The sequence below is a fragment of the Eulemur rufifrons genome, chromosome 24 (assembly GCF_041146395.1).
Source record: "Eulemur rufifrons isolate Redbay chromosome 24, OSU_ERuf_1, whole genome shotgun sequence".
Classification (NCBI taxonomy): Eukaryota; Metazoa; Chordata; class Mammalia; order Primates; family Lemuridae; genus Eulemur; species Eulemur rufifrons.
In genome coordinates this window covers 24,055,576-24,069,641 of record NC_091006.1, presented here as the reverse complement: position 1 = coordinate 24,069,641, position 14,066 = coordinate 24,055,576, and the positions used below count along the sequence as shown (strand labels likewise).

The 14,066-nt window shown below is 38.2% G+C and overlaps 1 protein-coding gene across 1 annotated transcript in view; it reads left to right on the top strand.

The window, feature by feature from the left end:
• The window catches only part of LOC138374276 (transmembrane protease serine 11E-like), a 61,216-nt gene that overhangs the window by 30,477 nt on the left and 16,673 nt on the right, over positions 1 to 14,066 (top strand). The window contains exons 4-7 of the mRNA XM_069456985.1: positions 10,173 to 10,283; positions 11,363 to 11,418; positions 12,006 to 12,116; positions 12,290 to 12,414. Of these exons, the coding sequence (XP_069313086.1) occupies positions 10,173 to 10,283; positions 11,363 to 11,418; positions 12,006 to 12,116; positions 12,290 to 12,414 (403 nt within the window). The remainder of the gene's footprint in view (positions 1 to 10,172; positions 10,284 to 11,362; positions 11,419 to 12,005; positions 12,117 to 12,289; positions 12,415 to 14,066) is intronic.

Genomic DNA, 14,066 nt, shown 5'->3' with positions numbered 1-14,066 from the left:
ATTTTAGGGAACTAATTTATATATTGGTCTGTAGTAACTAACTGTCAAATGGACCTTTATAATTCTGTCATTGTTGTCTGATTTCTTCTAAAAATATGTCATTGCTTCAACATAAAGAGTAAATAAATAGAAACGTTCAAGAAAAATAGCACTATCGTGTACTTCAATATCAGCACTGAGGTTTGTAATTGTGCCTGATGGCTTTAGAGCTTGGGAATGGGGTGGGTTGAGCAGTTGTGGAGCAGGTCTTTTGAGATGGTAGGTGATGAAATGAGTTTTCTGGCTTGTTTCATGGCTCTATCAGGGTTAGGGTTTAGAGGAACTGCACTAAGAAGTTCTTCCAGTACACTCTTTTGGACCTGCTCTCACTGAAGATAATGTATGAGAATTGTGAAGAATATTCTCAGAGATTCAGACATAATTGAACAGGTTTGAAATCACTGGATTAGAGAGTGGGAAGGTTTTAAAAGGTTGAGAAAGAAAAATGGGCTGCAGAGACACCAACTCATGCCAGAACCTGCAAGCCCAACCTTCTTCTCCCAGGTACGTACATGGCCTGTGTGGTTGGTTAATTTTTGAGATTTTTTAGGATGGTGATTCTAAGATAACAGAACAAATCTTAGGGGAATCCAAAGTACCATACTATCTTGTAACCTTTCATCTGAAGATGCCAAATGATATATCTCCTTTTTGAAGCTGCAAAAGCAGCCACAGAGGATTTAGCACTTTGTTAAAAGTTGAACTATGAGTCAGTGCAAGACAAAATAGTAATTGCTATCATTTGTTTCTCATGTACTATGTGCCAACTACTGTCCTAAAACATCATGTGTGTTTAACCTTTATAACAACCTATGGTTATATTATTATATCCATTTTACAGATGAGAAAACTGAGGCTCAGACAGGTAACATTATTTGTCCAGAGGTAATAAATGGCAGGACTGGTAATTAACACAGGTTCACCTGACTTCAAAGCCTGTCCTATGCTCTTAATCACAATGCTATCCCATTCCCACCATGTCTTCTTTGTCTGCCTAGCTGGTTCTTCTACTACTCTGATTAACTGTCTTATTGTGTTAAAATATATAAAATTTATATTTTCAAGGAACAATGTTATATTCAATGGCTAATCTTTGAAATAGACCTCTGGAGCTGGTAGACATGAAGCATTGCCATGTGCATTCTATAAAGTAAGGGATTAAAATGCTCAAAGATTAGATAATTTGCATGTGGCCACAGGAATGGGTGAGTCAGTCAATACCAGACGTAGAATCTGTCCTCCCAGTGCACCTGTCTACTGAGTCCCATATAGTAAAGTGAAGAGTTAAATTAACACAGAGGACTACATGACCCAAGAAATATTGTTATTACTTATGATCATTTGAGCCTGTATAAAAAATATGGTCCTTTTAAAGTTAGTTATTTCACATTAAAAGCTTGTCAGGTCACATTTAGTAAAATTTAGAGAGGGTACATATAGTAGGAATAAAAATATTCTTTGATATATATGTGTGTGGGTATGCATATTTTCGTGTGTGTGTGTGTATGTATGTATGTATGTATCTATATGCTATATATACAATTCCAGCATATGTTTTCTCATTTGATATTTATCAATAACCCTGTGAGGCAGATAATTTTAATATTACCCTGATTTTACAGGTAGGAAAACCAAAAGTTAGGAAGACAGACTTCCAAATCTCTGAGTAAGTTGTTGATAGAGCTTGAGTTTGAACACACATGTTCTCACCTCAGCCCTGTACTTTCTAGACGTCTCTGCTTCCTATACCAGGTCATGATCCCTGGAATCACAGACGCTCCCTTGGTTAAGCAGAGCTAACTTCCCTTGACCTTCAGACAACTAGGCTTAATCTTAATATCTCAACTTTTCTAATCAAGAAAATACCACCGATGATAAACGAAGACATCTAAAATGTTTCACACTAATCTTTCAAATTATATGGTACATTCAAGCCATTATTAAGCACTTGCACATAAATTGCTGGATTTAACAACAAAGCTGGATGTGGCCTTTTAGGAAGTGTTCTAAATCCTTGCACTGAACTATGTACATCATGGCTGACAATCGGCAGCTGCCTGACTCATAAATTCTTAGAGCCAGCTGGGTCCAAAGATGAGTGCTTTTCTACAGTTTGTTTACTAGTCGAATCTCTTTTTGCACAGAAGGCCTGACACAAACCCCTGATGTTTGGAGCAGAATTGCTATTGGAGCGGGTAGGACAGAGGCTGGAAACCTCTTCTGCTTTCCCTCCCTCCTCTTACCCCTCGGGCACACGTGAGGCATCTGGACAGGTTTTTCAACTCACTTGAAAATTAATTTCTCATTAGGAAGGAGGAAATAATGACAATAGCCAACATTTGTGGAGTACTGTGTGCTTGGCATGGTGCCAGATGCTCTGTGTTATTTTATTTAACCTTCAAAAGAACCGTATGAGTTAGGTCCCATCATTGTCTCTATTTGTTGGTGGGGAAATGTGGCTGTCTGAGCTGTGGTTAGCAAATGTGAAGTGCACATTAGGATTCTAGCCACCAAAATAGAGACTCCATTGGTCAGAACTTAATCATATGGTGACTCGTATGAACAAGGGACACTATTCTATTTTCCAGGTGTCAACATGCCTAACCAAATGTCAAAGTTTCTATTCTTAAGAAAAAAAGAATAAATATCTGGGATAACCATCTGGGAATCTCTAACATCTCTAACATGGATATATTAAATATCAATGATAAGAGGTACATCCCATTGTGATGAACAGTATGTGGGTGATATATGGGTCTGAAGTTTAGGCAAATGAGCTGAGCTGCAGTTATGGATTTGGTAGCCATCAGCATATAGATATGAAGTAAATCCACAGACATTGATAACTAAAAATATTTGGTTCTTCTGGATAAAATAATTACTTTTCTTATAATTTTTATGGTGCTAATTTACACAGAAAATTCTACCTTATTCTAATATGAACCTGAGCTTATTTCACTATGTTATTAAAGTGACAATTTATTAGAATATGATTCAGTTAAAGTGAGTATACTTGGATTATTTCAAATAACTTGCAGTCCCTTAGTTTGACTACAAATTATTCCAAATTTTCTAACATTGTAGTCAACAGAAAAATGATGCATTTGAAAAACTACATGAAGGCTAATGTTTAATAAATGCTGAATTTTAATTATTATATTAAGCATTCTGGGTTATTTGAGGCATGGGACATTAGTTTTGGTAAAAATTAAAGTGCATCTCTAGATCAATTCAAATCTCCATTGGGTTTTTAACAAATGAAGAAAATGAGAACACATGCCATCATACACACTGGGGCCAGGGGATGCTGGAACTTGTGTGATGTTGAAACTGAGACTAAGATACTGGTCACTGGTCTTGCAGTTCAGAGCTATCTCCACTGTATCATGTCAACTCTCATAGAACACATCGGGACAAAGTCACGAGCAAGATTTCGTAGGAAGACAGCTAACATTACAAAAAGTTTCTGAAAGTCTGAAGCTGTATATTAGCGGTCACAAGAGTGTCTTTAGCTCAGGTTTCTTAACCATTTTTCTTAAGTGTGTTCAAATGTCTAAGACTGGCTGCATTGGCATCCCTCGTTAACTTCTCTGTAGGATATTGCTGCTTTTAAAGTTGCTAACTCAGGCTGGGCGTGGTGGCTCACACCTGTAATCCTAGCACTCTGAGAGGCTAAGGTGGGTGAATCGTTTGAGCTCAGGAGTTTGAGACCACCCTGAGCAAGAGCGAGAGCCTGTCTCTACTAAAAAAATAGAAAGAAATTAGCCAGACAGCTAAAAATGTACAGAAAAAATTAGCTCAAGCATGGTGGCAGGTGCCTGTAGTCCAAGCTACTTGGGAGGCTGAGGTAGTAGGATTGCTTGAGCCCAGGAGTTTGACATGGCACTCTAGCCCAGGCCACAGAGTGAGACTCTGTCTAAAAAAAAAAATTAAAATAAAGTTGCTAACTCAGATCATACCAATTTATTATTATATCTCAAACTGCAAAGAGTTTGAAGAAAACAAAGCAAATATATTAGTGGAATTAAAACTCACAATAGCTCAATTTATAAGTCTATAAATCCATACCTTATTACTTAATCATAACTTTAAGTATTATGCACCCCATCTATCTGTAATTGTAAGTTCCTAGAGGTCAAAGTGTCAGCTTAAATATCAGTTTGTAGTAACTTATGCAGCACCGTGTCTGGTTGAGAACTTAACAAAGACCTAGATGATTACACAAAAAAGATGAGAAACATTCCTTGCTGTTGAGTTGCCACTAATATTTACATAATACACCTACCTAACACAGTCTGATGATATCATATGCAGTCTTCACAACCTCTTTTTAAAGAAGGTGGGAGGAAAGATACCATCACTTGAGTTTTACGGTTGGTTAAATAGAGAAATAGTTAAACTCTGGGTTTTGCCAAAGTTAACAGTTAATAAGTGGTGGGATGTTCTCTCACTCACAATATTTACCAAGAACTTACTGCTATGCTAAGTAATACCATATTTTTAAAAGTCCAGTTTTATGCCTACTATTTCAATATTCTTTAGATAATCTTTATAATGTGGAAATGCCTTCTGGAGCCATTTCAACAGTAATTAAGAAAGGGTAATCAGATATTTTAAAAAAATTATCACAGAGCTTGGTGACTCAATGATTTCACATAACCCCCTTCCCCCACCCCGACAGCAAATTGCTTTGACTGAGTAGTAATTGATGCCATTGACCAGTATTTAAGAATATACTAAGAGTATTAAAAAACTCATTTTGTTTGCATGCTAAGAATATTGTAGAGAATATAGTTTGTCACATTACATAGTATTCTTTTTATAACAACCTAAAATAATTGTATTGCTGTTTTTATCTTATGTCTGGCATGAAGAATGTTCCTGAGCAGGGTTTGGCTCAGGAGCATTGTTTATTGTTTGCTTTTGTTTAGTTTTGTTTCTGAGTTGGCTACTAGAAGGTTACCTACCAGTATCGTGGCCTGACTTAAGTAAATGTCTAGATGGGAATTATAATATGTGGTTTTAGCACTATTCCCATTTTACGTTTTCACTTATGTTTTGCTTTCATCTTACATTTCTAAATTTAATTTAATACCTTACACACACTCCCATATGTGTGTGTGTGTGTATAATGTCTTTATAAGCCACCCTTAAATTAGTCTGGTACAAGTTGGGATATAAATAGAAACATTTATAATAAAAACAATGAATTTCCCATCATTTGTCTGGTGTTATAAAAAGAAAATGGAAATAATTGTCTGGTACCCCCATCTTGTTATAATTGTAACTTTTTTATTTTTATTTTTTTGAGACAAATTCTCACTCTCTTGCCCAGGCTAGAGTGCTGTGGCGTCAGCCTACCTCACAGCAACCTCAAACTCATGGGCTCAAGCAATCCTCCTGCCTCAGCCTCCCAAGTAGCTGGGACTACAGGCATGTGCCACCACGCGAGGCTAATTTCAGGCTAATTTTTTCTATTTTTAGTAGAGATGGGGTCTTGCTCTTGCTCAGGCTGGTCTTGAACTCCTAACCTCAAGTGATTTTCCTGCCTCAGCCTCCCAGAGTGCTAGGATTACAGGTTTGAGCCACCACTCCCAGCCACTATAATTGTAAATTCTGTATGAGAACTATACATAATTATTATTTTAGAGGATGTGCACATTGTAAGGACCTGGCAGATACTATTAGATACTTTACAAATGTGTTTTGTTTATCAGTGGAAAGGAAAGAAATATGTTATTTGTAATTTCTCTTTTTAGAGACAGAGTCTTGCACTTACAGAGGTGCAATGATAACTCATTGCAATCTCAAGCTCCTGGGCTCGAGCCATCCTCCTAACTCAGCCTCCTGACTGGCTAGGACTACAGGTGTGCACCACCATGCCCAACTAATTTTTCTATTTTTGTAGAGATGGGGGTCTCACTCTGTTGTCTAGACTGGTCTCAAATTCCTGGCCTCAAGCAATCCTCCCACCTTGGCCTCCCAAAGCAATGGGATTACAGGCATGAGCCACCATGCCTGCCCTGTAATTTTATGAGGAGTAATTTGCTTGTATTTCTTCTTTTTTTAAATAACAGCAATGAAAACATGGTCCATGCACACATATACAAAATTATATTTTATTTCTACTGTAGGTATTTTTATAGTCTTGTTCTAGAAAGTATGAGAAAAATTGAAGATCTCATCAATGTCTGCTGGTATGAGATTTCCACAAAGTAAAAAACATCTAAAATATTTGTGTGAGGCCGGGCGCGGTGGCTCACGCCTGTAATCCTAGCACTCTGGGAGGCCGAGGCGGGTGGATTGCTCAAGGTCAGGAGTTCGAGACCAGCCTGAGCGAGACCCCGTCTCTACTAAAAATAGAAAGACATTATATGGACAACTAAAAATCTATATAGAAAAAATTAGCCGGGCATAGTGGCGCATGCCTGTAGTCCCAGCTACTCGGGAGGCTGAGGCAGTAGGATCGCTTAAGCCGAGGAGTCTGAGGTTGCTGTGAGCTAAGCTGACGCCACGGCACTCACTCTAGCCTGGGCAACAAAGTGAGACTCTGTCTCAACAAAAAAAAAAAAAAAAAAAAAAAAAAAATTTGTGTGGATAGCACAAGCAGGCACAATCCTATGAGCAAAGCTAGTGTCAAATGCATAATAAATACTGAATATATTTATTAATTGATATTTTAAATCTTAAGCACTGACTTAGGAAACTTGCAATATCATAAAGTAGTATGCTGCTACTTCATTTTTCTATTCTAATGATTTTCTTTCTTTGTGCTTTTGTTCATACATTCAATGACCCCGTATAATATGTGTCACCTGAAATTAATGTCTTCTTATATGCATTTGCACTTTCTGTGCTATAACATTTTCGCAGTAGACAGAACACATAGTTGGGAAGTTGTATAATTTAAATACTGGTTAAATAGAAATATTAACCATAAAGATTGATCATTGCATGAAGTATTTTACTGCATCAGGCTTTACTTAAATATCAGTTGTTCTTCATCATGCCTGATCTGTCTTCCCTTGTGGGTAATAGTCAAAGTTCTTTTTTTTTTTTTTTTTTTTTTTGAGACAGAGTGTCACTTTGTTGCCCTGGCTAGAGTGAGTGCCGTGGCATCAGCCTCGCTCACAGCAACCTCAAACTCCTGGGCTTAAGCAATCCTACTGCCTCAGCCTCCCGAGTAGCTGGGACTACAGGCATGTGCCACCATGCCCGGCTAATTTTTTTTTTTATATTTTTAGTTGGCCAGATAATTTCTTTCTATTTTTAGTAGAGACGGGGTCTCGCTCTTGCTCAGGCTGGTCTCGAACTCCTGACCTCGAGTGATCCACCCGCCTCAGCCTCCCAGAGTGCTAGGATTACAGGCGTGAGCCACCGCGCCCGGCCCACAGTCAAAGTTCTTTTACTAGGACTAAAGTGGACTCCAAGTGCATTGAGAGAGATTGACCCGTATTGTGGTATTGACAGTCAGTTCTATTGGTTTAGTCAACTTCAAATCAGTTTTCTTCTGAGAACATTTCTTGAGCATGTGGTCAAAGAATATGGAGAAAAATAAGGCTCAGACCCCATCCTCTAGGAGCTCAAAATGCATGTGTCAACATGATGCTCAGGAGTGAATAGACCTGACTAGAGTGAGGGGATTTTTGAACTGGTTCTTAAGTGCACACAGGGCTTGATGATACAAGTGAAAAATAGACTCCAAGTTACTACACATAGGAGGCAGCAGGAACAAAAGCAAAGAGCTCTTCAGGAAGAGGGGACTCTTAGGCTAAGAGAGACCTTTACAGAAAAGTCTGCCGATCCCCTAAGTAGCTGATAAAAATGCTTTGGAACCACCAATTTTATATAAATCGTGAATGTGTTCATTCAAAACAGCTCAGCTGGACTAAGCTGGTAAAACATGAGAACTGAGAATATCAGTGCTGCTTATCATTAGGAAGAACGAGGAGAGTTCGAGACGACCCACTGTTGGTCAGTACACGGTGGTGGTGGTGTGTAGGGGCTTGTTCTGGTAAATTCTCCTTTGAAGTACTGTGCACCTTGACTTAGCATTTTCCAGTACTTGCCATAAGGTTTATTTGCATTAGCACCTTTCTCCCCTTGCCTTTTTGTTATTGTTGCTGCTTTTCCTTTTTAGCACTACTATGAAGAATGACATATTAAATAATAATGATTTAATATGTCTGGACATATTGCTTCTCTTCTGACAATTTGGGGCCAATAAACACGTACATATACTTTAACTGCTATAGTCACTTGGCTTGTCACTAATCACACATCCCAAAATTGGAAAAAAAGATCATAGAAAGCAATTTAATACCCCTGAAGCTATTAAAATCCACCCAGTCTATATGAAGGTAATTTTATATGAGGAGATTCAGTTCAGTTTAGACAGGTAGAAATAATCATTGGATAAGTGTTTATGTTCAGGAGAAGGTTACTTACACAAGTATCTATTGATATATAACATTAATTTGTTCCTCCATTTCATGAATTTTTTGGAGCACACTGCCTACCACATCTAATTTGCAGTTACTCAGTGTTGAATCACTTGCTAAGAAAAAAAAGTAAGAAACAGGATCAATTATACCTCAATAAAGCTGAAAAAGAATAGAGTGAATCAGTTTGAAAAGCAATGCTATACAGACTGGGTAAGGAGAAGATAATGTTTCAAATGACAAACAAGTTAGTAATGTGGGCATTACCATTATTATTAATAATTAAAATAATGATGATAATCATCCTTATTATTCGTATAGTGATTTTTCTACTTGGGATCTCCAAGTACTAAAACACCTTGTCATTTTTATCTCTACATGGCTCATTAGGTTGGGAGGGGTCAGGAATTATTATCCCTGTTTTTCATATGGAGAAAATAAGAGAGAGAACTGAATCTGCTGGTATAAGAATATATGATAAATAACTTGGTTACAGGGCTCAGAAATGTAAACTTTTAATTGTTTATTCAAAGTGTTTTTGATTGTATTCTCTTTTCTCTTTATTCTATGCTGTCCCTCCTGTCTGCTTCTAAGCCACCAAGAAGAGCATGTCATTAAAATAATTGTGGGAGGTGGGAGTCAGGAGAGAGGGCACCGTGGTACCTTGAACACAGTGGTGATGTGAACTCCATGAAAAGACATGTCTAATCTTCCTCATTTATTTTTTCTTCTTTTAAAAATCTCTCTCTCTCTCCCTCTCATCTAATTCAAAAGCTATGATGCTTGCTGTTAAAAAAAAAAATCCACCATGAAACCAAAAAATTACATAAATTAAAATGAAAGTTTCTCTCTTATTTCTTATTCTACTTCTTACTGTTAACAATTTGGTATGTCTCCTTCTATATATTTTTAATGTACACCCATATATGTAGTTTTATTGTTTATAAAAACTAGAACATAAAATGCATATTATCTGAAAATTTTTTCCTTAAAATGTATCATTGAACTTTTTCATATTAATACATGAGATCTACCTCCTCAATTTAATGACTGCATTGTTTACTTTACTGTCTTGATTAAAAGCTATTATATCAGTCCTAGTTGATACTTTTTTAGGGAAAAAAGTTATTAAAGAACAAATAGAATTTGTTTTGCATTTCACAAGTTTACATAGCAATCATATACTTTAATATTATCCTATTTCTTATAAGCACACATTCATATTCTTCAAATGGCATGTTTTGACATTACTTGAGAAACCCTTCCCTCCCCGTTTCCCCCCAAAGTTTTGCTTACGTCTGCTATACACATCTCCTTTCTTCTCCAACAGATGAATAGCAAGCATCTAGGGATGAAGAAACAGGAGTCAGTTTTGAGAGCTTCTTAGGTACAATTCCACATAAAGAAATAACCTCCTCATGGATAAGTCTCTTTATATTGCAGTGACTGCCATTCTAGGAACAGGTGTTTGGAATCCCACTCAAGGGAAAACTGGAGATAGGAAAGGTTGGGGAGAGGAAGATGAGGTTTCCCTGGCTACAGCCCAATGGGGAAATCCTAGAAACAAGGGAGGAGACCAAGTAGAGTCCCTGGAGTCTTCCACTACATCCTAGCACCTTTAGCACGGGCAGAGTCATGTAGCAATGATAACACCATTAACTTCTGTGACTATGTTTCCTGTTCTGTGTCCAGGCAGAGCCAGGATGCAATGATGGCGTGGCAGGGACCAGTATGATAATACCATCAGTTCCTGGTCCTATATCACCAGGAAACAGAGTCTTCTTTGAAGAACAGGAATTGATAGTAGGAAAATATGTGCTCTCTTTGATTCTAACTGATGCTATTCGCTTCTGTGACTATGCTTGCTTTTAGTTGTTTAATAAATATAGTTAATCAGAATGAAAAACAGAGATAAGAACAAAGGTAACTCCATGATAGGCTAGGCTTCCTGGATGTGAGAAGCCTAGTTCTGCTTCTGTATATATGGCTTGCTGGCTTGGTGCTTAGCGTAAGTGGAGCCATGGCAGGCTTCACTAAAGTAAAGGAAAACAAAGCCCCGGGGAGGTAACTGCAAGTTGCTTTCTGACAAAGGACTGGAGAATCCAGGTGCCCTCCAACCAACTAAGTAAATAAGAGCAAGACATGATCAGCACATGAATAGCTTGTGCAGGGCGTGTGTTCCCAGTATCGCTTGTAACCAAAAACTAGAAGGTATGCAACAACAGCCCCCCTCCCCCGTCAGAGACCCTCCTCTTCCCCTGGATGATGTTAACTACAACTGGCGCCAGTGCAAAAAGTCCGAAACTTAGAGTCAACAAACCTAAAGCCAACGCGATCAGCCACTTCTAAACAAAAGGAACAAATAAACTGAAGGGGGATAAAGTGCAGACTAGTGTGTCGTGTGCAGACTAGTGTGTTGTGTACAGACTGGTATGTCATGTGCAGACTAACGTGTTATGTACAAAATAACGTGTCGTGTGAAAACTAGCATACAGAAAAGTATAAAAGCCTAATCTTTACCCCAGGGCGGGGTCCTAGTTCCTGGAGAGGCCACTGCGTTGGTGCTCTGGAATTTGGACCCTGGCCCGGGGCTAGTTAATAAACTCCTTTGCCTTTTTGCAGCCTCAGTGACTCTGCCTCTCTGTTCCTGGGGCCAAGGGGAACCGGATCTAACATTCTTGATTTCTATAAGCAAAAAATAATTATTGTGAAATGCTTTGCAGTTTGCAAGAAATTTACACATTCACGATCTCAGAATGGGTATCCTGCCCCTTATTGATAGATGGAGAAACTTAACTCCGAGTTTTAATGCTTTGTTTAAGTCTCAGAGCTGGTAATGGAAGGGCTGGACTTATAGAGTCCTCTTTATTCTGATTCAACAGCCAGTGCTCCTCCAGGGGAACATCACATTTCCCCCAAGTCCTCATGGACCAGACAGGTAGGGCTTTGGAAAAAAGTACAGCACATACCACCATGGTAAATGCCTCAAAAAAATTTAAAATAACAGTATCATATTTGAGCTCCTTAGTTCTGACTTATTATTACATATTTCATTTTCTCTTGTTTTTGAGTTTGCTTCCCAATGATCATAACCCAAGGGAACAACAGCTTCAACAACTAAACGAAAACCAGGTTGATCAATATTTTTCAGTAACATGTGTTTTTGGAGGCAGAACAAATGGAAGGGGTTAAGGGAATCCCAGGCAGAAAGGATTTCCTGACGCTTAGAGGTAAATATTAGCTCAAAAACGCAGGTGATTTAGAAGGGGGCTTCTTGTTATCTCTTACGTATATCCTCAAAGTTTGGTTTGGAAATAAATCAGCAAAAGAAGAATAGAATTCGGACTCTAGCTGGAACCAGATATGATTCGAGCTATAACACATTTCACAGGCCATTTAAGATTCCAGGGTGTTAGAACAGCCTTGAAACATTTTTGTAGCTCCTACAGTGCCTAACTCTGTTCCAGGTTCATAGCAAGCTCGGCAAGTGATAACTAACACTTACATTGCACTTTCCACGTACAGGCACTTTACACAGAAGACTTTACTTAACCCTCACAATAATTCTATCATTATCATCTTCCGTTTACGGATGAAGGCAACTGAGGCACGGAGAAGTCAAGTTTCTCGCCCAAGGTCAGACAGCCAGAGCCAGGATTGGCTTGAGCAGCCTGGGACCAGGGTGTGTTCCAAATCAAGATAGTACACTACCATCTAACTGAATGTTTATTCCCCAGAAATATGTTTTGCCTAAGCAGTGGACGTGGTGGGAGCTCTGATATAATCCATCTATTTACTTTCTTCCGTAGGCCAGCTGTGGTGAGGGCTAGGAGAAGAGTGTGTCTGGAGCCCTGGGTAATTGGCCTCATCACCTTTATATCCCTGATTGTCCTGGCAGTGTGCATCGGACTCATTGTTCATTATGTCAGATACAGTAAGTAGGAACTGCTCTGCTGTCCTGTGATTTACTGCAAATATATTTCCCGCTGTACCTTCCTGTTTTGATTTGCTTCCGGCTTGTTTATTCATCACTATGATTCATTTGCATAGGTGGTACAAAGAACGCTTTACCTGCTTTGTCTCTTATGTAATCCTTATTTAATCTCTTATTTAATCTTATTTAATAAGCCAAGGAGGATTCTTTCTTCTGTCTTTGATGTTGCATTGCTTTCTGCTGGGAATAATAGCATGCTAGTTTTCGTATTCATTAATAAGCAATAATCAAGAGTAAATAGGAGAAAACCATAGGATAACTAGAACCTAATGTCTTGAGTTGTTTGAGGTCACAGGGCAATCACCTTGATTCAAAATAATGCCAACTCACTGAAATCCTGACATTCCCAGAAATCAGTTACACAATCAAGGGTCATAGAGAACTAGGCTGTCTTCTGTACGAGTAAGTTGGAAAAATGCTCACAGTGACATATTATTGAATAAGTGCCTATTTCTGTTATTTAAAGCTCATCTTGGGATATGTTGTCAGTGATTAAAGAGGATAGGTTATGCTGAGGAGGTTAGTTATAACAAGGTTCACTCTGAGGTTATCAGCTACTTCACTGCTAGATGAATTGCTAGTTGCTATGTTATTAGAAAGGTCTCCAGGGTACTTCAGGCTGTTCTTTAGGGTAGAACAAAGCTTCTGAAGTTTCCTTCTACTTTGCCTCCAGCTTTAATTAGTTGACTCAACTATGACCTGTTAGTTTAATATCTCCCTCTGTGACTAGATTATACTTGGATGTTCAAGGCCCTGTAACCATAGAAACTAATCACTTGATTCTAATTTAATGGGGAATTTGCTGAAGTTGCTTTCCTGTAAAGAGAAAGAGGGATCCATAAACTGATTATCTTCCTCCACTATCCATAAAAATTCAATCTTGATTTCCAAAGCAAGGTGGATTACTCCTGGGTAGTTTTAAAAAACTATTTAAAGCAAAGATTTTTTTTTTAAATTTTTTAAATTCTTTAAATTTGGGGTATCTGCGTTTTGATGACAGATTTTTCTTGAGTATGCTTTTAATAAAAAAGAATTGCTGAAATAATTTTACAATTATACAGTTGTTGAGTATATTGAGTCCCATTGTGTTTTAGGCATCATTATTGCTGCCTAGGACTATGTTTTACTCACTTCTGTATTTCCAGAACTTAGCAGAATTCTGGCACCTGTTAAGTTCTATATCAATGTTTATTGAATACTGGGTGATATAAATGAATGACTCATATTCATGATATTTTCCTGGGGCATTGTCTGACTTCACAAGGAATTCCTGTATTGCTAGCGGCCTGATTATCTCAGTGAAAGAAAATGTTCCTTACTATTTTTCCTTTACTTCTTCCCGAGCCAAGTTTTATAAGGTTTATACATCTTACTCATAAGTGTACAGTGAAAACCTGACAGAATTTTTCCAGTAACCTGTTGTTGGATCCTCTTGTGATGATCAGTTGAGTAATATGGAACACACAACTTCTACTGCCTACACCGTACACCTGAATAAACAGTGATTGCTGTGATGTGTGTTTCTGTCTTATATTTGTGACCTGCCCTCTGTTTTGGGGAGGTAAGAAGCACATGAGCAATTAGGAGCCAGC